The sequence below is a fragment of the Nomascus leucogenys genome, chromosome 21 (genome assembly GCF_006542625.1).
Source record: "Nomascus leucogenys isolate Asia chromosome 21, Asia_NLE_v1, whole genome shotgun sequence".
NCBI classification, from domain to species: domain Eukaryota; kingdom Metazoa; phylum Chordata; class Mammalia; order Primates; family Hylobatidae; genus Nomascus; species Nomascus leucogenys.
This window is the reverse complement of record NC_044401.1, coordinates 62,443,142-62,471,110: the sequence shown is the minus strand read 5'-3', so window position 1 is coordinate 62,471,110 and position 27,969 is coordinate 62,443,142. Positions and strand designations below refer to the sequence as shown.

Below are 27,969 nucleotides of genomic sequence, written 5' to 3'. Positions count from 1 at the left end.
AATAAGATAGAATTCTGTTTGGTCATTTTGTCTTCTTAACTTTTCTTCTATTTCAACCTTAGCATGAAGTGTTTTTTTCTTTTCTTTTTTTTTTTTGTCTGAGTTAAATGTTAAATGCCTTAGAAATTACCTTGCCAGGCTTCACCTAAATCCCCAAACCAACTTTATTCTATTTTCTCAGTACTGATGCACCTGAATGAATTCAGTCTCATGCTATCACCTATCAACAAAAGGCTGGTTGTGAAGTTTTTCCAGGATAGCAGTTGGAATTCTTGCCCTTCAAAATAATCACATATAAGGGGACTGCCAGCTGCAGGGTGATATTTAATGTAACTTTACATCATAGCCTCTGGTGATTCTATCTTAAAACTCATCAGGCAGTGCCTAAATAAGCTAATTGAATACATTAAAAATTGAAAAAAAAATACTTTGAAGTAAAGCAGATTCTTTTTGATCACTGTGTATTATATATACCACTGTACTTGGTACTACAAGAGATATAAAAATAGGCAAGATACAGTCATGCTTTCAAAAAGCTTATAATCCAAACAAGGGAAAATATAGTATACTCTATATTAAACGCACTTAGTAGAAAAAGATAAGTGTCTTGGGAAATACAGTTTTAAAATTATATTAAAGAAAAAGGTTGAGGGTCTAGCAGAGTTTTCTAGGAAAAAGAATTTGAGCTTGATTTTGAAAAATGAAAATCACTTTCAGGGGCATAAGTGGTGAGATGCATTTTGAACAATATTTCTTGTGTGCATAGTCTAGAAGCATATGTACTCTACACTGCCACTTAAGGTATGGTTTGTGGATCATTCCAGTCTTTGAATTTTGTTACTGCTCCGTGACAAAGTAAGTCTTATGCATCCAGTTTCTCTTATTGAGAGAAAGCACTTAGCAATGCATGGCTATTTAACATGGCTTCACCATCCAAGCACATAATCAATCAGTGGACTCAAATCATTGCACCTGTTATAGACCAGTTTAGGTGTTACTGAGTCATGTGTGTAGCAGCTATGTGACATTTATGCAAGGTAGACCATATATGGCTTCACAAGACGTTGGGAAAACAAAGAACCTAGTCCTTCACTGCAGATAATGTGAGAATAAAGACTGTAGGTCGTTCTTTATTTGCCTACATAGTCATTTTGAGAAACTGTTGTGTATATTAGCAATACGGAGCTGTTACTCATTATTGACTTGTTTACAGTATCGTCCTTGCTTCTTTCTAATTTTATCATCTCATTACAGCACAGAGAAAAATGTTAGCTTTATGACACTAGACAGCCATCCACAATGACAGTAGCACAAAAGGGATACAGGAAGCACAAAGTAAAGGGGTAGGGTAAAGACAAGCAGAACAATACATAGAGGAGAGAAAGGGAGACGTCAAGCAGCCTGTGCCTGGAAGTTGTTAGTAAAGTCAGTGACCAATGTGAAATAAGAGAGCTCATATTTTCACTTAATCGTAATCCACAGAAGATTAACCTTCAATGGGAAATTTTCTTCCAGAAGCTGAAACACAGGCTGTTGTGCCTTACTATTTTTTGTTAATTTCTTTCTATTATTTTCCTTATGTTGTTGTTTCCTGTTGTTGTTCCTGTTTGGAAGGGATTCTTCATTTTGGACATTTTCTCTTCTCATTTCAGATGATTCCACACTGCATGGCCCGATTTTTATTCAAGAACCAAGTCCTGTAATGTTCCCTTTGGATTCTGAGGAGAAAAAAGTGAAGCTCAATTGTGAAGTTAAAGGAAATCCAAAACCTCATATCAGGTTTGTTGATTTAAAAGCGTGTGTTTCCATGCATATAGTTTCTGTTATTAAAATCAACAAATACTTATACAATGCCGGTTACATAAAGAGCATTTATTTATTTATTTATTTATTTATTTTATGTATTTATTTTTTTGAGACTGAGTTTTGCTCTTGTTGCCCAGGCTGGAGTGCAATGGTGCGATCTCAGCTCACCACAACCTCCGCCTCCCAGGTTGAAGCGATTCTCCTGCCTCAGCCTCCCGAGTGGCTGGAATTACAGGCATGCACCACCACTCCCTGCTAATTTTGTATTTTTGGTAAAGACGGGGTTTCTCTATGTTGGTCAGGCTGGTCTTGAAATCCCAACCTCAGGTGATCCACCTGCCTCAGCCTCCCAAAGTGCTGGGATTACAGGCGCGAGCCACCACGCCTGGCCCAAGAGCTTTTATTTATTTATTTGTTTGTTTATTTATTTATTTAGAGATGGAGTCTCGCTCTGTCAGGAGTGCAGTGTGCAACCACTGCTCACTGCAACCTCCACCTCCCGGGTTCAAGTGATTCTCCTGCCTCAGCCTCCTGAGTAGCTGGGATTACAGATGTGTGCCACCATGACCAGCTAATTTTTGTATTTTTAGCAGAGACAGGGTTTCACTATGTCTCCATGTTGACCAGGCTGGTCTCGAATTCCTGACCTCAAGAGATCTGCTAGCCTTGGCCTCCCAAAGTGCTAGGATTACAAGCATGAGCCACTACGCCCGGCCATATTTTTATTTTTTGAGATAGGGTCTCACTCTGTCACCCAGGCTGAAGTGCATTGGCTCAATCTCGGCCCACTGCAACCTCCCCCTCCCGGGTTCAAGGGACTCTCGAACCTCAGCCTCCTGAGTAGCTGGGATTATAGGTTTGCACCACCACGCCCAGCTAATTTTGGTATTTTCAGTAGAGATGGGGTTTCACCATGTTGGCCAAACTGGTCTTGAATTCCTGATCTCAAGTGATCTGCCCGCCTCGGCCTCCCAAAGTGCTGGGATTACAGGCATGAGCCACCACGCCCAGCCCTTAAAGAGCTTTTAGACAGGCATCATAGGTTATCCTGAAAGTCCAAGGAGATGATTGTTTCCTGAAAAGCTAAGTACCCAACCTCTGTTTTTCGTAGCTGGGAATTAAATATCCTGATTGACTTTCTGTTTGAAAACATTAACAATGCCTAACCACATATATTTAACTAAAAAAACACATTTTAAACTGTATCAGTAAACTGGCAGGAAAGTAAGAAATGTCAGAAGTATAAAAGTAAGTGGGTTCGGAACCCAAAGCAGTAAGCTGAACGATAAAGGCAGTTTTCATGTTAATAAACTACAAGTATGAATTGAGCTTTGGTTTTCATGGCTTCAGAGGAGCAGAGGTCACAAGACAAAGCCTAGACAACCCACAGGAGAATCCAACATGAGAACATCTCCCAAAATAAACCTGGGATACAAGGGCTACATTTTTAGAGTAAATGTGAATAAGAAATAAGCTTGACTTCCAAAGAGACTGTAAAGCACAGGTAATTGTGTATTTCAAACATTAAACCTTAGTGATTCTAGTAGCAGATGAAGTGCAACTGAAAAGAATTCGTAAACTGCAAGATAGGTCTGAAGAAATCCTCCAGAGGCAGCAGAAAGAGACAAACAGAAGCAAAATACTTTAAAAAGAAAGAGAGAAAAAATACCTAATCAGGTAACAAACCTGCACATTGTGCACATGTACCCTAAAACCTAAAGTATAATAATAATAATAAAAGACCAACCATAAAAAAAAAAAGAAACAACAAGAAAGACTGAGGCAGAAGCAATATTTGAAGAGAAGGCTAAGAATTTTCCAAACTAATTAAAACTTTCAAGCTGTAGATATAGGAAGCCCAATGCACTTCAAGCAGTGCAAATAAAAATGAAGCCACATCTAAAATAGTGAAATAGCAGAACACCGAGTCAAACAGATGATCAAAAAAGTAGCCAAAGTTGTAATACAGATAACATTCAAGGAGATCACAAACTGGCAGCTGACTTCTCAATAGCAACAAAAAATCAGGAGACAGAAGATAAAATCTTCAGACTAGTGAGAGAAACTGTCAAATGTATGGATAGCCTAAATACTTTTTTGAAAGGAAAACAAAATAACTACATTTTTAGGCAGACAGCAACCAAAGTCTGACTAAAGGAAATTCTAAAAGACATGCTTGAGGCAGAATAAAGATGATTCCACATAGAAGAGCTGAGCTACAAGAATAAATAAGTAAAGCAAATGGTAAATATTAGTAATTCCACAAAAAAAATTTATTGCACAGAACAATAAAAATAATAAAAAGAATACTGTCTTGTGAAGATAAAAAGAAGAAAAGTTAAAATTCATGACAACATTAGAAACAAATTTTTAAAAGATGTACTAGACAATGGATTGTCTATATGGTTAAAGAAATAGAATTGGAACCCTACTGCACAACATACACAAAAATCAATTCCAAGTGTATAGAAGACCTAAATGGGAAATTTGCAATACTTTTAAAAGCAAATAGGTATACATATTTATGACTTTGGGGAAGGAAGACATTTTCTAAATATGACAGAAAAAATACAACTTATAAAAGAAAATAACTGTATTAATGTTGAAAACTTATGTTCAATAGAATATACTGAAATAAACACAATTACAAGCTGTAAACTTGAAGAAGATTTTTAAGTATATTTGTCATGGGTAAGGGATTCATATCCAGACTATTTAAAGAATTTCCACAAACAGAATGTAAAAAACAACCCAGTGGAAACATTAGCTAAACACTTGAACAAGTATTTCTGAGAAAATGAAAACCAAAAATTCAGTAAACATAAAAAGATTGTCAATATCATTAGTGAACAGAAATATATAATTAAAACTACAACGACATACTCTTTCAAAACTACCAGATTGACAAATTTAGAAAACTGACAATCTGTTGGTGAAGATGTAGAGCAAACAGAACCCTTGATTGAACACTGCTGGTAGCAATGTAAATTGGTAAAAGCCACTGGGAAAAAAAAAAAAAAAAAAAACACTCCCTAGTAAAGCTAAAGGTGCACATACTGTATGATCCAGTGTATATAATTATGTTCTTAGTATATTCACAAATACACATAACCTGGTATGTTCATACAAGGTAACCTCATACAGTAGTAAAAATGAATGAATGACAACTGCAAGAAATGGGTAGATCTCAAAACATAATTTTGAGTAAACCAGTTCACAGCCAAATACATAGTATGTAATTTCATATTCATAAAATTTGAAAGTGGTTGAGATGGAGTGGTTGTTCAAGGTATAGAGGAAGTAATAGAGGAAGCAAAACTTTATCTCTCCTCTCAGGATTTTTCAGCTGAGCCTGAGAATTAAATTAACATAAAGCAGATCAAAAGGAGAAAAACATATTTATTTAATACAAGTTTTACATGGCAAGGAAGCCTTCATAAGAAAATGAAAACCCAGAGACGCAGTTATCATTGCACATTAATTTACTGAATTGGACAAAGAGTAGTAAATTGTGAAAAAGTAACTAAGTTATGTGGGGAGCTAGAAGAAAATATTTTAACAAGGTCTGGACAGAGTTTTCTCTGTCTCAACTTCCTGTCCTTGATGAAAAGAACGTTACTTTCCTTCTAATATAGAAAGGACATCTTTGGCATGGGGATTTCATCCTTTGCTTTTTAGAAAAAGAATGAAGGTGAAAGTGGTCGTCTTGTACCTGCTGTTTTCCAAGTACCTTTAACTCATAATAGTCAATATAGGCTGGGCACAGTAGATCGTGCCTGTAATCCCAGCACTTTGGGAGGCTGGGGCGGGAGGATGGCTTGAGGCCAGGAGTTTGAGACCAACCTGGGCAACATAGCAAGACCCCCATCTCTACAAAAATAATTTAAAAATTAGTTGGCCATGGGGGTGCACACCTGTAGTCCCAGCTACTCAGGAGGCTGAGGTGGGAAGATTGCTTGAGTCTAGGAATTCTAGGCTGCAGTGAGCTATGATTGCACCACTATATTCCATCATGGGTGACAAAGCAAGAACCAGTCTCTAAATAAATAAATAAATAAATTAAAGTCAATATGCCAGAGCAGCATATTTTTGGGTGGCATGCTCTGAACTCCTCTAAAGGATAACATACGTGATAAAATTATAAAGAATATCACAGGAATGAAAAAGCCAAAACTAAAGGTTATAATTAACCATTTAGAAGGAGTGGTATAATCAAAGTAGATACAGCAGACTTCTAAAGTGATAATATCCCTTTTAAACACAGATCTTCTTTGGCTTATGATTTTTATAACTTACATACATCTTATAAATATTATGCCTCTATTCAAATTTGATAATTAAAAACTTTAACAACTAATATCTAATGTTACCTAAAAAGCAAAGAAATATGTATGTCATAGTTTAGGAGAGATTGGAGTCATCAGGTAGGGTTCTCAGAAGAAATGGGATTTGAACTGAGATAAGTAATTTTCAAATAGGCAGAGGGTGAAGGACATTCTATTCAAGTTAAAGGATGGCAGTATTAGTATAGTGGATATTATTTTAGAATTTACTTTACGTGTTCATTTATCCATTTGTTCATTTATCAAACATATTCATTATTCATCCTTCAAACCTCACCAGTGTTTTTCAAACTGAATTCCAGGGCACATGGAATTGGCTTAAAGATTACCAGAGAAAGAAAATAACAGAATTTTCATCCAAGATTCAGCCTTTGCAGCTCTACTTTGAACCGACCCATATATTAGGATTCTGAAAACTACATCATCTAGACAGAGTATTTAAACCACTCTGTTAAGCAGCTGCAATGCACCAGGCAGCATGCAAGGTCTGAGTATTCAAAGATTAATCAACTCTACCACATGTTTACTAGTACTGTTAATTTGAGGACTGTCTAGATGTGGATGTAGTTGGAGTAGAATGATGTAAATACCAGTAAAGGATGACCAAGTTCTAGGTATTCTGGAGGAAAGAAAGTCTAATTCAGGATGGCGAGGGTAGATGTCACTGAAGGCTTCACAGAAAAGGAGGTATTTTAATATATTTGGAGGGTGAATGGTTCTTTCATCACATGAATATGGAAAAGAAGTGCATTCCAGAAAGTAAGAACACAACAACTCTCTAATGGATGATATAATTAGGGTGAACATGTAATTTATCATCTAAGGTCATTTTTTAAAGCAGAAGGCTGCTGTTCATAATTATTCTAGGACAGCAAGTGTAAACCGAGCACTTGTCTTGGGCAAGCCAGAATGAATAGTTATTCTCCCTAGAATATATTAAACCCAAGGCTAAATCAAAGATTTTTAAATACTTTATGTAGTAAAGGCTCTTTGATACATAAATGATGAGTTAACTGGTCCTTGTTTTCCTTACATAGCCAAGTGTAAGTTCAGATGTTAGCCATAAATGAAAACAAATTTTGCATCAGAATTTGGCAAGTTGCTGCTTTGTTTTTCACCAAACTGTGACCTTTAATTAACATTGCTTTTGTAACATTGTGTTTCTAGATATAGGAGTTTGCCTTGTTATTTAAAACAAGCAGTGAAACAGAAACCTATTATGTTTTTAGATTACCAGGAAACACTGAGAATAAAACTTTTTAATCAAATGCAGTAGCAATTTATTGCAGCGTACTTCTTGCCTTTATACCTTTGGCAGTTTCTCTGTAACATAATAGCAGTCTGGTACCTGGGAGCTAAAAAATTCCTCTTGTTGAAAGAAAGAGCAAGAAAAAGAATGGAGAGATCAGGTATTTTCAGACACCTTTCTGCCTGAACTTTTTCAGTCTTCAGGCTGACTTTGACAGGGAAGAACAAGTAGGAGAAATTCCAGAGTGAGTCTCCATGGGGATCTTCAGCACTAGGTTCTCCCTCAGACACCGCAACTGACCTCTCTTCTTTGTGTTTATTCCCTCAACTGAGCCTTCTCTTTTCATTGTTTCCTGCCCCTCAATTTTGAAAGGATTGACCCAGACCCAGAAAAATTTAAGAAGTTTTAACTTGTGCCAACTTCCCTTTTATTAAACTTCCCTAAGGACATATGACATTAGTTAATGCACTCAGCATCCCTTTCCAGATAGAAGAAATGTTCACTCACTTGGTCGGAGTGCTTTTGCTAAGGTTTGTATTCAACTGAGTTTGCAGAAAACAAATTCCAAGTCATAAATGCCCTGACCTTCCCTCAGTGCCAAGTTGAAACCATCAACAAAGAAAGAGGATTTTGCTACAGCGAATCCTATAGATACCCTCCCAGCAAAGCCACAACATTTTACCCTCCAGAGTGTCACTGCATCGGTGTTTGGTTGTGCACAACCCCACTCTCTGGAGAGAGTGGAGTTGTGGTTCCTCAAATGATTCAGAAATCAGCTTATGAGACTCACAAATTTCTCTTGTCCCTTGGGAAAATCTCTACTGGCTCCAAATGAGCATTGCCTCTATATTACCAACACTTAAAAGATTCCTCAAACATTGAAAGTAAATTGTGAAATTTTCAAGCGTGTTTCATTATACAATGAGATGAGGAATTCAGTGCAGTCCACATTCAATTGGAATGAACAGTGACTGCATTGCAATAAAACTTGGTATAGTGCTTTGTAATAGAGACTCAACTGCATTTCAGAGAAAGCACTTTATTTTCTAAATAATCCCTTTTCCTTTGCTATTTTATGTAAAAGCAGGCAATAAAGTAGATTAATGGACTTTCTGCACAGCATTTTAGTTGAGATGACTAGTGTAGACAAACCTACAGAGGAGCTCTCATTATGCCCACAACCACTTTTCTAAAAAGACTCACATGGTCCCACTCCTAAATTCCACACTCTGCTTGCAGCTCACATTATATTGCAATTTCCCTTTTGAGTTCTTAGATTTGTCATATTAAATTGCTCTACTATCATTTGAAGTAAGAGTTATGGTCAAGACATGATCAACTGACTCAAAAAAAAATGTCTAGGGCAGACAGTCAGTTCTACAGATTCATGTGCACATAGAGCTGCTAGAATATAACCTGGCCGTTCTGTCTTTATTACACTTTCTTGTCTGTGTCAGAGCACAGAGAATTACTGTGGAGACTAAAAACATTGTCAGTTTCTAATCCCAATCTTCTTATACACAAACACATAAAAAGGTACCTCATTTTTCTATTTCATGCTCCTGGTCTACCTTTCTTACCTCTCTTGTTTCTAAATTTTAACATTTCAAAGACATGAATAAACATATGTTGCTATGTGGTAGTATGCTGGAATGCTTCATAAATTGTGGATGTTCAAAGCTAAAATATCCAGCAAAGAAGTAAAATATTTAGTCAATTAAATTCAACAAGCATTTATGGAGCACAAAGAGAGTGTTATATTTTAGATGGCTAAAGTGAGAATACAAAAGCGATTTAGGTAAATTATCTACAGTAAAAGCAGCATTCCTACATAAAGGAGCATGGACAATTCTGTAGGTGATTGGACAAAGCTTTGGTTAATTTTTGTTGTTTTTGTTTTGAGATGAGGTCTCGCTCTGTTGCCCAAGCTGGAGTGCAGTTGCAGTGGTGTGACCTTGGCTCACTGCAGCCTCTATCTCCCAGGCTCAAGTGGTCCTCCCACCTCAGCCTTCCGAGTGGCCGGGACTACAAGCATGCATGCACAACCACATCTGGCTAAATTTTGTATTTTTTGTGGAGACAGGGTTGTGCCATGTTGCCCAAGCTATTCTCAAATTCCTGGGCTCAAGAGACCTGCCCACTTCAGCCTCCCAAAGTGCTGAGATTACAGGTGTTAGCCACCGCGCTTAGTCATCTTTGGTTAATTTTAACTAGAAATACTAAGGAAGACTTCATTGAAAGATGTGTCGTTGAAAAATGGCTTTGAAGTGGGACAGAGGTCTTGACAAAAAGAAGGGATTACCCTTCTTTATATTTACTTTTGTTGATAGCAGACATCCAAAATCTTGAAACTAACCCATCTACATTTTTTTCATGTAAATCCTTTTACATTATGTACAGACAGCCATAGTACCCAAGGATGTTATAAGATGATACACAATGAATGTGCATGTGCACACACACAAATATTTAAATGGTGATTTTTACTATTTAAAGGAGATAAGATTAATGGCTCTCATTCCTTACTCCCATTATGGATTTGGATCAGTTTTCTTTGTGCTGCTGTATTTCTTAATTTTTAACATTCTGGTGTGAATGCTACTGTGACACTCTTGGTAATTCACAAACTCCTACTATGCTATTTTCATTAGTTAATATTCTGTGTAAGATTTGTGGAGGCAAACAAATAAGATAGTCACTGAGTTGTATTAGTGCAAAAGTTCTTAAGTATTTAAATGACTTCTGAAAGGAGATTTGGTCAAGATAAGCTCTCACTCTTTGGAACAGATTGGTTGTAAAATGAAAAAAAAAAACAAAAACAAAAACATAGGCCTTATTACCAAAACTTTGCTGTTAAAATATGTGAGTCCCACTAAACCTGCTTTACTGGGCTAAATACTCTAGTCACATACATAGGTGATCCAGGTAAATAAACAGAAGAACCAAAAAAAAACCTGTCTTTGTCCCGATAACCTAATAGCCTAATCCGCAGTTTGCTGGGATGGTTGATTGATGTTTGTGTGCCAATGGTGAAGGAGCTCTTCAAAGTGATCCATGGTTAAAGCAGGTTTGGTCCCCACAGCAGCTCAAGATCAATAGAGTTCCTCCGCTTTGCAGCCAGCCACTGCAGTCATATTAAGGACCAAATCTAAGCAACTCTGCTGCAATTTCATCAGATACTCAGCAATCTACCTGGAAATAGTATATGCTGTCATCTGTATAGACCTATTTAAAGAATGATTGCAAACTAGAAGGACTTTTACTGAGGAGCCCCATTTGAAGAAAGTTGCACAGGTGCTATGAGAAATCTGTGGCCCGCCTTCAAAACGGTGAAGTGTTTATAGCATCATAAGTAGTCAGAAAAACAGTTATTAAAATTTTAATATCATTGTTTACTTTAAAAGACATGCTCCTTCCATAAACACTTAAGATGTCACCATTGCTGGGTAGAGCATTTCTAACTTCTTAATCATGCTTTTTAAAAAAGTCACAAATGATTTTTCATGCTATTTATAGTTTTTATATATTTTAGACAATTCAGAAATATCGATTAATATGACAAGACTTTATCTACTGGCATTTTTATACTATAGGTGGAAGTTAAATGGAACAGATGTTGACACTGGTATGGATTTCCGCTACAGTGTTGTTGAAGGCAGCTTGTTGATCAATAACCCCAATAAAACCCAAGATGCCGGAACGTACCAGTGCACAGCGACAAACTCGTTTGGAACAATTGTTAGCAGAGAAGCAAAGCTTCAGTTTGCTTGTAAGTAGCAATTATACAATGCTGCAAATGTTACTTTGAGTTTGTTTACCATTATACCAATAAGCTTTTATAGCAGTTTCATTTTGGAGACTAGATTTTAATTGGTTACATGATCATCTTTACTCTTTTTCACATTTTGGAAATAATTTTGTTTGTAGGGTAAACTGTAAATCTAAGTGAGAAGATGTATTCTTCTACTTTGATAAGGATTGAGATAGTTTGATTGTATGATAATTTGATTATATGATGCTTTCTTTATATACAAATAAATTCACACACTGAGATTGACACGTGTATAAATTTATGTAAACAACAAATTTTACACACACGCCCACCCACACACACACACATTTTAAATAGAATGTGTATAAGCAAGCAATTGAACTGCCAGTAATTTAGTAGTCAATAAGAGAAGTACTTTAACCATAAAGGTCAGAGTTGGAAAAAAACTCAGTAGTCAATTAATCCTATAATTCTCTAATTGTTTCTTATTTCACAGAGTAGAAAAAATTTAAAGCAACTGTAATAATGACAAAAAAATGAAGACAAAGTGTTATCCACCTTTGATATTTCTGGTTTAAAATGTTTAAAAAAACAAATCACCGTATCTTAAGACCACCGTTTAACAAAAGTCCATGTATATAAGAAAGAAAGTGGAATTTAGAAATCAGAATTTGAAAATAAAATCCATAGGCAAGAGCAGTTAGCATACATTTGAGTATAGCCACCTTTGAGGATTGATGTTCAGCTACATTTTTAAGGGTTTATGTATTTGTATGTGATTATATATTTCCTTGTGTGAAATCCCAACTCATATAGCAGTGCATTTTGGCATTAGCCAAAGGTTTCAGAAAGTCTGCTGGCAGTAACACTGTAGAATACTCTCATTAACAAAATCCTCTCCAGGAACTCAACATCACATATACCTAATATCCACTTCCTAATCTATTATTGCCATTTGGTGGCATTTTTATAAGTTGAGAAATGAATTTTCTAAGTATTATGTATATGCGAGATTCCAGGATTATTTTGTTAGTGAATGTCTCTTGAGATAGTCTTCTAAATATTCTTAGGTGTTCAGAATAATAGGAGAATACTATGTGTGATTGAATGTAACAGAACCAAAGTATTTATTTCTCTTGGTTTAATACAAGTCTTATATCTATATTTATTTTTTAGTAATGACAAATCTTACTAAATTAATTTTTGGAAATAACCATAGAATCATGTACTCTCAGAGTAGGGGAAAATCTCAGTATTTAATAAATCTTGTAATTCTTTGAATTTTGGATGTCATAGTGTAGAAAATTTTTAACATAGTAACACCAAAAAAAAAAAAAAAAATGGAGATAGAAATACTATACCTGGGCCAGCGTGGTGGCTCACGCCTGTAATCCCAGCACTTTGGGAGGCCAAGGTGGGCAGATCACGAGGTCAGGAGATCCAGACCATCCTGGCTAACACGGTGAAACCCTTTCTCTACTAAAAATACAAAAAATTAGCCTGGCGTGGTGGCTACTCGGGAGGCTGAGGCAGGAGAATGGCGTGAACTCGGGAGGTGGAGCTTGCAGTGAGCCAAGATCGCACCACTGCACTCCAGCCTGGGCAACAGAGGGAGACTACGTCTCAAAAAAAAAAAAAAAGAAAAGAAAAAGAAATACTATACCCAAACGTTTTTATTCCTAGCTTACATTTAAAAAAACAAATTACCAGCTCTTAAGATTATCCTTTTGTAAAAGGCCAGGCATTTTACTACCAAAACATCAGAAAGAATCTCATATTCAAGGACAGTCATTTAAATAGAATAGTTTAACCAAAAAAAAAAAAAGCTCTACCACTCAGTTTGCGGTGGGTTGACCTGAGGACCTACCAGGAAATGGAATCCACTTTGCTCATTGCACTTCATGTGTGATGTAGGCATTCCTCCCACCCTCAAAATCTTTGGCTGATCATCATTTGGTTTGAAAAATTCTACTGACAGAAAGTTCACCAATTCATCACAAGGCACCCTGGCCCACAGTAGACTGCTCTAGTTGTTCAAAAATGCAAAAACAAACTTGACATCTCTTTCTTAAAATTGAGCCAAATATCTCAATTTCTATCACATTCACTCACAATTCTTACTATAAGATGCTGATTACTCTTCAAATATGTGAAGATATGATCATGTCTCTTGTCCCATAATTCTTTTCTTCCCAATTAATTAATCCACAGCCATCTTCTTCACATCACAATCAATTATGTTAATTCATCTATTGTAGCCTTATGGAAATGCACAGAATTCCATATATGTGTCTTAACTTTTGCAGAGGACACTGGGAACAGTAGTATCTCATGATGTGAACTTTATTCAGTTAATGAAGCTGACAATAATATTTATTTAATCTTCATTTTTAAGTACCGGCCCCAGATTGTAACTTTATTTTGAACACATAATCATGTAAAATCTGAGAAAGGATTTCTTATAAATTTCTATTCATCCAAAGCTACCCAACCATGTTGTTTTATTAACCTAAATTCACAATATTGTATTTACCCCTAATAAATTCATGTTCTGAGTAGTGACCCTTTGTTCCATCATATCTGGAATTGCTTTAAGTCTTTTTTTAATCAGACATAATGATTGTTGTCCTAGTTTAGTGTCAGCGGAAAATTTGATAAGCGTGTCTCCATTCAAACAATTGATACAACATGTTGACCAGGACAGGGCAGCATGTCACTAGAGAATTTCCACTAAAATGAAATTAAACCTTTAATTTAGTATTATTTGGACACTCTTGTTCAACCAGCTACAAATTTAGCCAAATATACTATAATTGAACTCCAATTTCACCCACGTGTTTTTAAAGTAGTGAGAATCTTTGCTAAAGCCTTGCTAAAATCAACATGTATTGTTTCTACAACATCCAGTCCTACCTGCTCTGTCTGCATCTTCTTGAGCCTTTCCTTAACCATTTATCATAAAACTGCCAGGGTAATCTTTTAAAAAATGTAAATTAGATCATTCCGCTTTCCTGCTTTATGCCTTCTACTGTACTTAGAATAAATCTCAAACTCATTACCATGGTCTCATTTTAATTTCTCAAAAATGACAAACTATTTTTTGCAACAGGATCTTGATACTTTTGTTCCCTCTGCCTGATAAGCTTTTCTCGTGATCTTTCACACAGCTGACTTCTTATGATCCTCACTTCTCAATTTAGGTATGACCCCCCAAGAGAAAGTTTCCATGTCACCCTAACGTAACAAGCAATTTCCATCATTTCTCCTCTTCTCTGCCGACCTTCCTCCAGCCCTCTACTTTTACATAACAGTATCTTTTATTTCACTTACCATAATTTTTTTTTTTTTTTGAGACTGAGCTTGCTCCGTTGCCCTAGCTGGAGTGCAGTGGTGTGACCTCAGCTCACTGCAACCTCCACCTCCTGGGTTTAAGCTATTCTGCCACAGCCTCCAAAGTAGCTGGGATTACAGGCTCACACTACCAGGAGCAGATAAGTTTTTTTTGTTTTTTTGTGTTTTTAGTAGAGATGGGGTTTCACCATGTTGGCCAGGCTGGTTTCGAACTCCTCATCTCAAGTGATCCACCCGCCTCAGCCTCCCAACAACGTGAGATTACACCACGCCCGGCTCATTTACCAGAATTTAATACAATCTAGAATGATTGTTTATTTACTTTTTTCTCATTTATTATTTCAGTCCTATGGCAGAACGTATATTTTAAGAGTACTGAGACTGTCTTGTCCATCCTTGTGTTTCCTAGCCATTTATATGTTTGAATAAAGGAATTCCTGTGTTACGTGCCTATTCAGTAAAACAACAAAGAAAATATATGTATAAAGTTAATTTGAGGATGATACTCAAACCCACCCTTTCTATTCTTGTAATTTTCTGGAGTTTATCTTCTTGATCATGATCCATAATTTCTAGATGTTTTTCCCTATCTTTTGTAAATTAAAAGAAAATCAAAAGACATTGTCTGTATTCAGAATTCACTTTCAATTGGTTGGGATAAAATCCTTTTCTTCAGTGAATTAATAAGAGTGAGGCAAGACAGTGATATCTTTTGAATGTTACTAGTTTCTGTGACTCCACATATTGTCATACTCATTGAAGGAAAAAAAATGCTGCTTTTTGGCCACACTTACTGCACTATACCATGCAAGTGAGAATATTTCTTCCTCTTTAATCATACAATTTTATGGTTGAAAAAGACATTAAAGGTCTCCTGGCCTGGATCTTTTTAAAAATGAAATTGAAGATTAGAGTAACTGAATTACTCATTGTTAATACATAGTTAATAAGTTACAGAGCCAAGGAAAGGCAGTCTTCAGCTCCCAGTTTCATGCATGCTGGCCCTACTTTGCTTTCGATTCACTCTAATTTATAAGAAAAACAACCTTCACTTTATTTACCATGTTACAATTTTCAAATCTCATTTATATGCTTTCTATAATTTTATTCAGAAGATAGTCTTATAAGGTAAACATTATGTCTATTGGTTATTAAAAATGTTTTCATGCTGCTTTTGTGCACAGAATTTAGTCATGTCTTGTATTAGCATTTAGCATTTTTAAGTTGAATTAATTCACATAAGCAAAATTTATAGCTAACTAGAGATGAGACCACTAAGAACTTGCTCTTCCTCCCACTTTTTAAAGTCAATATATTTAAAATAGAAATCCTTCTTTGATTAAATAAGGATAGGATAATTTAAGTCCCCCTTGATGAGATATGGGTAAGCATACATTATTGTAATGTAATTGGGAGCACATTTTGTTTTTCAGTCTCTGTGCAGTATTAAGCCATCAGCAATCACTCCCCTCACTGTCACTTAGCCTACTACCATACCCTTTCTACCTTTTAGTCCTTCTGTTTCACCTAGTGCTACAAATATGATTGACTAGATCCTCTGTGCCTGGCACTTAATAAACTTGAAATAATAGTTGCTGAATGAATAGGAATTAGACGTTAAAGTCATCATGCCATGTGTGGGGCATAAGGAATGAGTTGAATCACTGAGTCAAGCACATTCTGATGGTCCTTTGGAGTGAACTGGAGGTGAGAGCAAGCATTCTCACCTTCAGGTTGATACAGAAGACAGTTGACATCTTAATTCCTTATAAGTGTTTCTATTGGTGTGGCAGGCATTGGCCCACATTAAAAAGATGCTTATGGCCAGGCGCAATGGCTCATGCCTATAATTCTAGCCCTTTGGGAGGCCGAGGCGAGCCGATCATGAGGTCAGGAGATTGAGACCATCCTGGCTACCACGGTGAAACCCCGTCTCTACTAAACAAATACAAAAAAAAAAATTAGCCGGGCGTGGTGGCGGACACCTGTAGTCCCAGCTACTCGGAAGGCTGAGGCAGGAGAGTGGCTTGAACCTGGGAGGCAGAGCTTGCTGTGAGCCGAGATCGTGCCACTGCCCTCCAGCCTGGGCGACAGAGCGAGACTCCGTCTCAAAAAAAAAAAAAAGATGCTCATGTATGGAATCAATCAAACAAGCCCTCAAAATTCGCTTTTACCCTGGAAAGTCAGCCTGAGACTATGCACAGCTTCATGAAGTGTTTCAAAGGAAAGCTCCTTTGAGCTTAAGCATACCTCCCCAACCTTCATTCACTCTACACTCCCTTTCGTCCAGGAGCAAAACCAAGTTGAATACTTTAAAAAATTCTTCCATAGATGAATAATTCAGAAGATAAGGCCTAAAGAGGAGGGGATTTCAGTTCGTTATTTGCACAGCTTAACGAAGGGGATGTTTCCAGAGCTTGTGTCTATACAGAATGAAGTGCTATAGTTCCATCACCCTAGCTGCCCACTTTTGCAGCCCAGCATCCCGGTCTAAAGCTGCTTGAGGATCTTTGTGCGCAGTCACTCAACAGAGCAACTTTTCTCTGTCATATAAACATGGATATTTATTTTAAAAAAATAAATTTCAGTACACACCCTTATACTCATAAACAATACAAATCCTTATTTTTTTTAACTTAGGAATGTGGGCTTGAGAAGATGAGATGTTATATTGACTAAGTTTAGATGGAATCAAATGTTAATTGTTCCATTTCATTCTATGTGTCCTGTGTCTCTAGAACTCCAGCTTCTCAACACCACTACGCTTCCCTTTTAGGGTTGTTAGGAAGATTACATTGTAAAGCATATGTAAAATCCCAGAATCATTTCCAGCATAGGAAAGTTATACAATAACTGCTTCTGTGTTTTTTTGTCTGTTCTCTCTTCCATTCCCCTTTCTGTCCCTCCATGTCCTGTCTTCTTAAAATAACTATCACTTACAAAAACTTAATTGACTCATAGTAACTGCATGTATTCATGGGTTACAGTGTGATACTTCAATACCTGTATGCAATGTGTAAATGATCAAATCAGAGTAATTAGCATACTCATCACCTCATACAACTAAACTATCATTTCTTTGTGTTGGGAACGTGCAAAATGCTCTCTTTGAAAATTAAAGTAAATTGGTTTTTTGTTGTTTTTTCTTTATGTGTTTGTTGAGGTGGAGTCTCGCTCTGTCACCCAGGCTGGAGGGCAGTGGCACGATCTCAGCTCACTGCAACCTCCACCTCCTGGGTTCAAGCGATTTTCCTGCCTCAGCCTCCCATGTAGCTGGGAATACAGGCACCCACCACCACGCCCAACTAATGTTTCTATTTTTAGTAGAGACAGGGTTTCACCGGCCTCAAACTCCTGACCTCAGGTGATCTGCCCATCTTGGCCTCCCAAAGTGCTGGGATTACAGGCGTGAGCCACCGTGCCCAGCCGAGTAAATTGTTCTTAACTGTAGTCACCCTGTGGTACTAGAGAACGCAAGAAATTACCCCTCCTATCTAGCTGTAATTTTTTGTCTGTTAACCAGTCTTTCCCTATACTTCTTCCTCCCTTCCCCACCTCTAGTTACCACTCTACTACTCTCTACTCTAATTCTGTCTTACTACATAAGACCAACTTATTTAGCTTCCATATACAATTGAGAATATGTGGCATTCATCTTTCTTTGCTTGGCTTATTTCAGTTAGCGTAATGTCCTCCAGATTCACCCACGTTGCCATAAATGACAGGATTTCATTCTTTTTATGGCTGAATAATATTCCATTATGTATATATACTTCATTTTCTTTATCCATTCATCCATTGATGGGCACTTAGGTTGATTCCATATTTGGGCTATTGTCAATAGTGCTGCAATAAATATGAAAGTGCCAATATATCTTTGATATATTGATTTCCTTTTTTTGAATATATAGCCAGTTGTGGAATTGCTGGATCATATGAATAACTACCATTGTATACCTAAGTATAGTTGATAAGAGCACAAGCCCTGGAATCAGACTCCTTGGATTCAAATTCAGCTTCTATAATTTTGTGAGCTTGAACAAGGTACTTCTTTCTGCCCCAGGTTGTTTACCTCCTTTGTTGTGAGGATCAAATCAATTAATAATTGTAAAACTCCTAGATCATTGTTTAGCACATAGTCAGGGCCTAATAAATGTTATAATGTTAATACTCTATGTTGCATATTATACTAAGCACTTTGGAAGCATTATTCCATTTAGTTCTCAACACAACCCAATGAAGTATAGATATTATTTTTATTTTATAGGTGAAGAACATGAAAATTAATGAAGTGAAATAACTTTCACCAAGGATACAGCAGTGGGAGAAGGGACCAGCATAGGAACCTAGTCACCTGAGTCTTGGGCAGATGCCTGTTATATGGCATTTTACATGCATGGCTTCCCTTATGCTGTGAAAAACTACACTTTACCAATGAAATTTATGTTCAATCCATAGATTTGGGTGGTTGGTGAAATGTTTCCTTTGTACACAAACTTGAATTGTTTGTTGCATTAACAATCTTTGATATAGTAAGTACATCTATCATATATTTGCTTTTGTTTTTAATTTTTTAGTTGTAGGTATTCTTGATGCCATCATGCTGTTGATTTACTGTTAACATCTAAAAGCATAATGTTACATGCAATGATTATGCATAAATTTGTGACTCTAATTTTAATATAATTGGTTTCAGGTTTTATAATGAGAATAATTAATAACAATATTTCTGCTCTAAAAGTTAAGATGCAGATTTCCAATTTATTGCAAGTAGGCTGTAAAGCATTTTGAATATTGATATTTTATGGTGAATAACTGTGGTTGGTAAACTGTTTATCCCCAAGCAGTAAATGAAATATTTGTATAAGTTTCTTACTCTCCTATCGTTTCTCCCCTACATGTGAAAAAGATGCACTTTAAATGTAGATTATTATGAAGAGCTTCCCAGAGAATAATCTTAATATCTAATGACTCCAGATTTTAGCCTCTCAAACTGATTACTTTATAAACATTGTTTGGGGCCTTCATCCTGGAATTTTCACTTTCTTGTAATAGTTCCGATCTGCAAAGTAAAACGCTTAAGCTATTCATCATCTCAGGTTGTAGATGACTATAAGTCATTCATAAGTACTTCCAAATTGCTAATGGTAAAATTAAATCTTTGAACAAAATCTGGTTACCTGCCTGCTGTAGGGAAACTGGCATTGTCATGGTCATGGGCAAGGTGGTATTATTCTCGAGGAAGCAAATGGGCGATATCTATGCTTACCTCTGTGGATACCTCACTTAAGATGGGAAAAGTAACTAGACTAATACACCATTCATGCCCTGAATCTCTACCCTCTGAGCATGTGTTAGGGGGAAGGGCATAGAAGATGAAAAGTATTTAAAAAAATGAAAAAATGGAGATGTTAAGTGAAAGGAGCCCTTAGGTACAAAAGCCACTTCATTTTGGCCTTCCTGTGACTTCAAGCAAGCAATCTATGAATAAAGTGACTCTTCTGCTATTGTGGAATGAAGTGAAAAAAGAGAAAAGAAAAATTTTTAAAAAGAGTGTAATGTAACACAATAAAACACTCCATTCTGAGGTTAATTTAAGTTAGCCTTATCAGTTACGTGGCAAACATTTTTTATGGTGAAAATATCAGTTGAATAAACAGCAACTGATTAGATAGTCTCATTGAAAAAGATCTTTCTTATGACTGCTACAGTGAGCCTTAATCCGAGTTCTCTTTAACTGGGGCACACTCTCACAAACTGTGTTAAACTGAGAATGTATTGTAGTCTCACTAGGAATTTTGGCAACCTGATTTTTGAGCCCGGATCCTTGCTTCTATTCACTGTAATTTTCAAATGTTCATTGCTTTTAATATCTAATAACTAGCTTATCCTTCATAGCCAATGAGTAAAATGTGCAGTCGATCAGAACAATAGCTGGGAGTTTGATACATGGCTAAACTCATAACTGGCTTGACTACTTTTTAATTTGGAAAGCTGCTTAAACAGGCAAACTTTTTTGCTGAGTGATAAAATGTGGATGGATGACTATTTAGATGAATAATCTGTGAACATTTAGATCACTTGAAATGTAATCAACTTTAGGAACATTTGGGTAGCAAAACTAAAAATATTTATCAACGGAAGGCTTTGATCTTCAATAAAAGGGTAAATATTTTTATTGGAATAGTTAGAAGAATTCAAACCCAAACTTGCTGAGTTAATTGTAGCTATTATTAATAGTTTATTATGTATACCTTCTTTTGGTCATCCCACAGTCCAGTTTGGGGACTGATAAAAAGCAGTTTGTGACATAAGACAATAAATGAAGTATAGAGATTGCTTTAAATTCAGGAAGGTTCTGAGAGTATCATATATATATACCATACTCATATATATATATATATATATGTGTGTATATATATATATGTATATATATATATATATATGAAAATTGGCAAATGAAACCTGATGGGGATCCAAGCAAGATTCATCAGACTTTTAAAAAACATGAAGGCTAAAAGAGAACAATTAATATTTTGTATCATAATAAAAAAAACCAAGGTACTAAAATATCACTCCTTTTTGTTTCATTGTTATGAGTAATTCAGTCAATGAATATTAAAATAATTCTGATCATTTTTAAGTTTAATTTTTAGGCACTGAAGGTCAACAATCAGGTGTTGCCATTCAGGGAAAAAGGGAGACCACTTCCTGAATGATTGAAAATGTCAAAATTGCTCTAATTATATCAATATCCTTTTTTTCAAAAATTTTCATTTGAGAGGTTAGGGTGCTGTAGAACGTACATTTTCACTTATGGTTAAGTCAGAATCTAATTGACTAACTACAGGGATTTGAATGGTACCTGCTATAGACTGAATATTTACATCTCCTAAATGCCTATGTTGAAATCCTAACCCCAATGTGATCATATGAGGAGGTGGGGCCTTTGGTGGTGATTAGGTCATGAGGGATCTGCCCTTGTAAATGGGATCAGTGCCCTTGTAAAAGTGATTCCCAAGAGCTCCCTTGCTCCTTCTGCCATGTGAGGATACAGTGAGAAGGTGGCAGTCAGTGAACTAGGAAGAGAGCCCTCACAAGGCAAGAAATCTGCTAGCACCTTGATCTTGGACTTCCCAGCCTCCAGAACTGTGAGAAATACATTTCTGTTAAGTTTCCCAGTCTATTGTGTTATAGTATAGCAGCCATAACAGACTAAAACTGTAACTCTCAAAAAATGTGTCTACCTGGAAACGGTGAAAGTGACCTTATTTGGAAAAATGGTCTTTCCAGATGTAATTAAGTAGATGACATCTTCCAAAATCACCCAGATGGACCATAAATTCAATATCAAGTGTCCTTATAAGAGAGTGAGGAGAAAACACAAGAGAGAAAGGGACTGTGTTATCATGGAGGCAGAGATTGGAGTGATCCAGCAGGGGAAACCAGTGATTGCTGAAAGCCACCAGAAGCTAGAAGAAGCAGGGAAAGAGTCTCTCCTAGATCCTTTGAAGGTGCCCAGCACTGCTGACACCTTGATTTCAGGTGTCTAGCTTCCAGAACTGCGAGAGAATAAATTTTTGTTTTAAGCCGTTCAATCTGTAGTAACTTGTTTGCAGTGGTTCCAGGAAACAAACAGGCCAGCGTATGCACAATTCTTTTTCATTTCTTTCCTGACCACTTTGATCAATAAAAAAAAAAAAAAAAAATCTTTGAATGGTATCGAAATCAGGTGCTTTTGTAACTTAACTGTATTAGGGTGAAAAGTATTACATAAATGGCCTCTATCAAATGTAGGATTATCTGTGCAAGTTTTGTCTCACACTATGCATTTTCCCCTGGAGAGCATAACAGAGTTTTGAACTTTATAAAGTATGATTTGACCAGATAATGAAAATGGGGACTGCAAAAAATTCAAAGGGTAACCTTTCCCTTTCCTGGGTATGTTTTTACCTCTCACTTGGAATAGACCTCTGCAGGCCTTCTCTGAAATAGGCAGAATTGGCCCTTTCTCCATAGGGCAGTGATTTGAAGTGATTCAGAGTAGTTTGTTGGCCCTGAGTCCCGCTCTCTGGACTTCTTCCTTTTTCTAGGTCATTTTCCCTGAATTCGATCTCTTTGTCTGGCACTCTAAAGCCCTAGAAACTGGCTGTTATCATGTTTAGAGTGTCTGACCTACCTGTGGCTGTAACTGTTCCACTGTGGTCTCTAAAGCGATGTTATCGTTCATGTTATGACATCTCTAGCCCCAGAAAGTCCCTGTGCTAGTGAGGACCAGCTTCCATCCTCTTCCCAGTCGGCACCTTTTCCGGAGTAGGCTCTAACATAAACAAGGCATTTGCCTTCTAGCTGTCATGTATTTTATGCACCACGCTAGCTAGTTTTTACTTCATATCCATAATATATATTCACTTTAGAGAAAAAAGTATGCCTTAGGGTTCAGAGTTAAATCTCAAATTCAAGGGCATCATGAAAAGATGTGTGTGTTTCCCAAGAACTAAATTATTCTATTACATGTTTCACCAAAGATTAAATTCCAAACTAGCCACTAAATTCTCAGTGGATGGTACTGAAGGTCAGTAATTTATCCCTGAAATATGTATTTAGGGTACACACTAATTATGATTATAGTATTAATTTGCTCCTAAATACTTGTATTGTTATCTGTCATTAGCATTTCAGATTTGTTCATTTTTTCATAGCCTCTACTTTTTTTCCCCTCAAATTGAATGCAGTCTAGTGTGGTAGGTCATTTGTTAGCTCTACCTCATAAAATTTAGATTAATTGTATCTTAAAGGCCCTTCTTTATATAGTACTGTAAGTAATGTATATGTTGAGGTGAGGGAGTCAACAAGTGGCTTTTCTTATTTCTAAGCTCAATGACTACTTTCTCCTCAAATGCCGAATAATGCCGAATAAATGCTGATAAGTGATAATGAATGTTGATAAGTGCTGAATAAATATTTGTGGAATAAATGAAGCTAAATGAATCAGTGAAGGAATATAAGAGAAACAGAAATGTCTTGGCCTTTACCAGCCTATGAGGTTATATTTCCTCTTGAATATTCTATTTCCTTAAACTAAGAAATAGAATATTGTATTAGGAAGAGCCCTTCAATAAAGATGCATAGTCCATATAGTCTTTCTCATTCACCTAGAAAAAACTCATTATGAAGGTGTTGCCTCTTACTTTCAATACCATACTTTTTTTTTTTGAGACGGAGTCTCCCTCTCTCTGCTGGAGTGCAGTGGCGTGAACTTGTCTCACCTCTGCCTCCCAAGATCAAACTATTCTCCTACCTCAGCTTCCTGAGTAGCTGGGATTACAGGCACACATCACCACACCCGGCTGATTTTTGTATTTTTCGTAGAGATGGGGTTTCACCGTGTTGGCCAGGCTGCTGGTCACAAACTCCAGAGCTTGAGTGATCCACCTGCCTCGGCCTCCTAAAGTGCTGGGATTACAGGCGGGAGCCACCTTGCGCCTAGCCAATACCACACTTGTTTTAGTAACATCTTTGTTAAGATACCATACCATATAATTCATTCATTTAAGGTGTACAATTCGGTGATTTTTAGTTTATTCACAAAGTTGTACAACTGTCACCACTGTGTAATTTCAGAACATTTTCATCACCCTAAAGATAAAACCTGTAACCGTTAGCAGTCACTTTCTATTCCTTCCAGACCTAATAACCACTAATCTACTGTCTCTGTGGATTTTCCTATTCTGGACATTTCATGTAAATGAAATCATAATATATGTGGCTTTTTGTAACTTGTTTCAGTTATGTTAGCAAGGTTCATCTGTGTCGTAGTGTGTATTAGTACTTCATTTCTTTTTTCTTTTTTTTGAGATGGAGTTTCGTTCCTTTTGCCCAGGCTGGAGTGCAATGGCACAATCTCAGCTCACTGCAACCTCCGCCTCCTGGCTTCAAGGGATTCTCCTGCCTCAGCCTCCTGAGTAGCTGGGATTACAGGCACCTGCCACCATGCCCGGCTAATTTTTGTATTTTTAGTAGAGACAGGGTTTCACTATGTTGGTCAAGCTGGTCTTGAACTCCTGACCTCAGGTGATCTGCTCGCCTCGGCCTTCCAAAGTGCTGGGATTACAGCGTGAGCCACCATGCCTGGCCAGTACTTCATTTATTTTTAGTTCTAAATAATATGCAGTTATGTGGATGTAACTCCATTATATTTACCCATTCATCAGTTGATGGACACTTGGGTTCTTTTTACTTTTTAGCTATTATGAATAATGCTGCTATGAACATTCATATACAGGTTTTTTTGCGAACACATATATTTTCATTTCTCTTGGGTATATTCCTAGGAGTGGAGTAGCTAGTGGAGTTTAACATACAGTAACTGGGCAACAGAGCAAGACTCCGTCTCAAAAAACAAAAGTATGTTTAACATACAGTAACTGGGCAACAGAGCGAGACTCCATCTCAAAAAATAAAAGTATGTTTAACATTTTGAGCACCTGTCAAATTATTTTCCAAATTGGCTGTATCATTTTACAGTCCTACCAACTGTGTGAAAGGCTTATAATTTCTCCACATCCTCACTAGCACTTGCTATTGTTGGCTTTTATAGTTTTAGCCAACCTACTGAGTGTGATGTGATGTCTCATGTGGTTTAGATTTGCATTTCCCTCACGGCTAATGATGTTGAACATATTCCCATATGTTTATTGGCTATTGCTACATCTTTGGAGACACTTTTTTTTTTTTTTTTTTTTTGAGACGGAGTCTCACTCTGTCGCCCAGACTGGAGTGCAGTGGTGCAATCTCGGCTCACTGCAAGCTCCGCCTCCCGGGTTCACGCCATTCTCCTGCCTCAGCCTCTCCGAGTAGCTGGAACTACAGGCGCCCGCCACCACGCCCGGCTAATTTTTTTTTGTATTTTTTTTTAGTAGAGACGTGGTTTCACCATGGTCTCGATCTCCTGACCTCGTGATCTGCCCGCCTCGGCCTCCCAAAGTGCTGGGATTACAAGCGTGAGCCACCACGCTGTATTCAAATCCTTTGCTCATTTTTAATCCTTTGCCCAGTTATCTTTTCATTGTTGAATTATGATATTTCTTTGTATATTCCTGATACAAGCCCCTTGTCAAATATATGATTTGTAAATATTTTCTCTATTTACTGGGTTGTATTTTCATTTTCTTGACGGTATCCTTTGAAGCACAAAAGTTTTAATTTTGGTAAAATCTAATTTATTTTTTTCTTTTGTTGCATGTGCTCGTTGTCACATCAAAGAAACCATTGCCTAATCAAAGGTGACAAAAACTCCTATATTTTCTTCTAAGAGTTTTATAGTCTTAGCTGTTAAATTTAGCTCTATCACCCATTTTGAGTTAATTTTTGTATATGTTGAAGTATTCGTTCAAAAGAATGATTTTTTTTTTCAAATTCTTTCTTTTGCACGTTATCGGTTTTAATATCATCTGTTGAAAAGATGGTTCTTTCTCTCATGAATGGTCTGGACACTTTTGCTGAAAATCAGTTGACCACAAATGTAAGGGTTTATTTCAGGGCCCTCAATTTCATTGCATTGATTTATATGTCTGTCCTTAGGCCAGTACCACACTGTGTTGACTGCTGTAACTTTGCAGTAAGTTTTGAAATTGGGAGGCATCTGTTAATAGTACCTTAAGATCAAAGAACTATGATGCTCACATCCCATGAACTATGGACTCCATCCTACATTCCCTGCAAGCAAAACATACTGCCTTTGGATATGTAATATAAAATTCAATATCAATAAATTCTGGGCTGTCTGATTTAGGTAACCTCACATTTGGAGCCCTGACAATCTAATCCACTGTTTCCCCAAATTTGAGGTAGAACTCATTTGTCCTTACTCCTTTTCTCAGGGTCTCAGTTCTATTTTCTGCAAACAACCACTCAAACAAGAATGTTAGTGATTTCCTAATAGCAATCACTATTTTACAGGCCAGGCACAATCTAAATCCATAGAGAAGAAATATTTTTCTCTAGGCATTAAAATCCTTGGAGAACTTTTAAATAAGCAAGAGGACCATTTAACATTGTCCAACTGGGCTTTGTTTCTAACTTTTCCAAGACCTGTGGAGAGGTAATTGCTGTATATTTGCATAACTAAAAGGCCCACCCTGTACTCATTTTCTAAAAACAATGGACACTGACCCAAGGTTTATTTTAAATGGGCGGTTTTTCTATCTCTACCAGATTACTCTGTAATAAATAATTTCTCCTAAATTTTCTTAGGTCTTTCAGTCTTCCCGTTGGCTTTGTACCTGCTATTCCTTTTATCTAGGACCACAGAAAGGCTGTGACCTTCAATAAGTTTCTGTACCCCTCTGAATTTTACTGCCTTCATCTATTGAATGGACATAATGATAGTATTTGAGAATTATTTAAGTTACATAGTATCCTTCAGAGTTGTGAGGATTAAATATGCCTCGTAAGTGTAATACACACACACACACACACATATATATATATATATATATGAACAGGTTTTCACCTAGTCACATGTAGATATACATTAACATGTGAATGCTCTGATTTCTTATTCTTGTCTCTTTCGTTTGTGAGTATTGTAGTATTTATTATGCTGTATGGTAATTACAGGGTATAGTTTTGTCTGGCTCTCTCACTAGTCCACATATACCCCGAGAATTGAATTGGATCCATGTTTTTATATTTTACTTGGTATTAAACATGGATACATAGTAGATGTTCAGAGGTTTCAAACACAGTTGGCAGTTGTTCTGTGTAGGATATTAGCTTCATTTTACTCTAACCAGCCATTTATCCTACATAAAATTCAAGGTCAGTAATCACCTGAGATTTCTAAAAAGGGATTATTATTAGTTAATTACCGATGCTGTCAAGAACTTGTTAATTCTCCTCTATGTTTGAATAATCAAGTACCTTTGGGCAAATGTGCCGTAAAAACTTGAGTTATCCATACTCAGTACGGAGATTTCCTTTGTTTATGTTTCCTTCTTCCCATAAATATTTAATGAATACCAACTGGATAGCAAGCAATGCGTTGGACACAGGGAATGCATCAATGAACTAGACAGATACGAAGTTTACATCCAGTAGGGAAGACAGACATTGAATAAGTAACCTCAAGTGTGGTGAATGTTAGGAAGATTGAAGGTCTTGAAGGAACGAAGGGCAGAATAAGCAGCAGAAAAGAGGGAATGAAGATCTGGCCTGAAAGTAGTGTTTGTACATAAGGTAATTTTTCAACTAAGTTCAGGAATACATGTGCAGGTTTGTTACATAGGTAAACTTGTGTCATAAGGGTTTGTTGTACAGATTATTTCATAGCCCAGATATTAAGCATAGTACCCATTAGTTATTTTCCTTGATCCTCTCCTTCCTCCTACCCTACGCCCTCCGATAGGCCCCAGTATCTGTTGTTCCCCTCTATGTGCCAATGTGTT

At 36.7% G+C, this 27,969-nt stretch overlaps 1 protein-coding gene across 7 annotated transcripts in view; it reads left to right on the top strand.

Moving 5' to 3' along the window:
* The window catches only part of CNTN4 (contactin 4), a 995,624-nt gene that overhangs the window by 646,666 nt on the left and 320,989 nt on the right, over positions 1–27,969 (top strand). For all 7 annotated transcript variants that reach the window (XM_030801544.1, XM_030801547.1, XM_030801549.1 and 4 more), the window contains 2 exons: positions 1,653–1,779; positions 10,992–11,167. In XM_030801544.1, the coding sequence (XP_030657404.1) occupies positions 1,653–1,779; positions 10,992–11,167 (303 nt within the window). The remainder of the gene's footprint in view (positions 1–1,652; positions 1,780–10,991; positions 11,168–27,969) is intronic.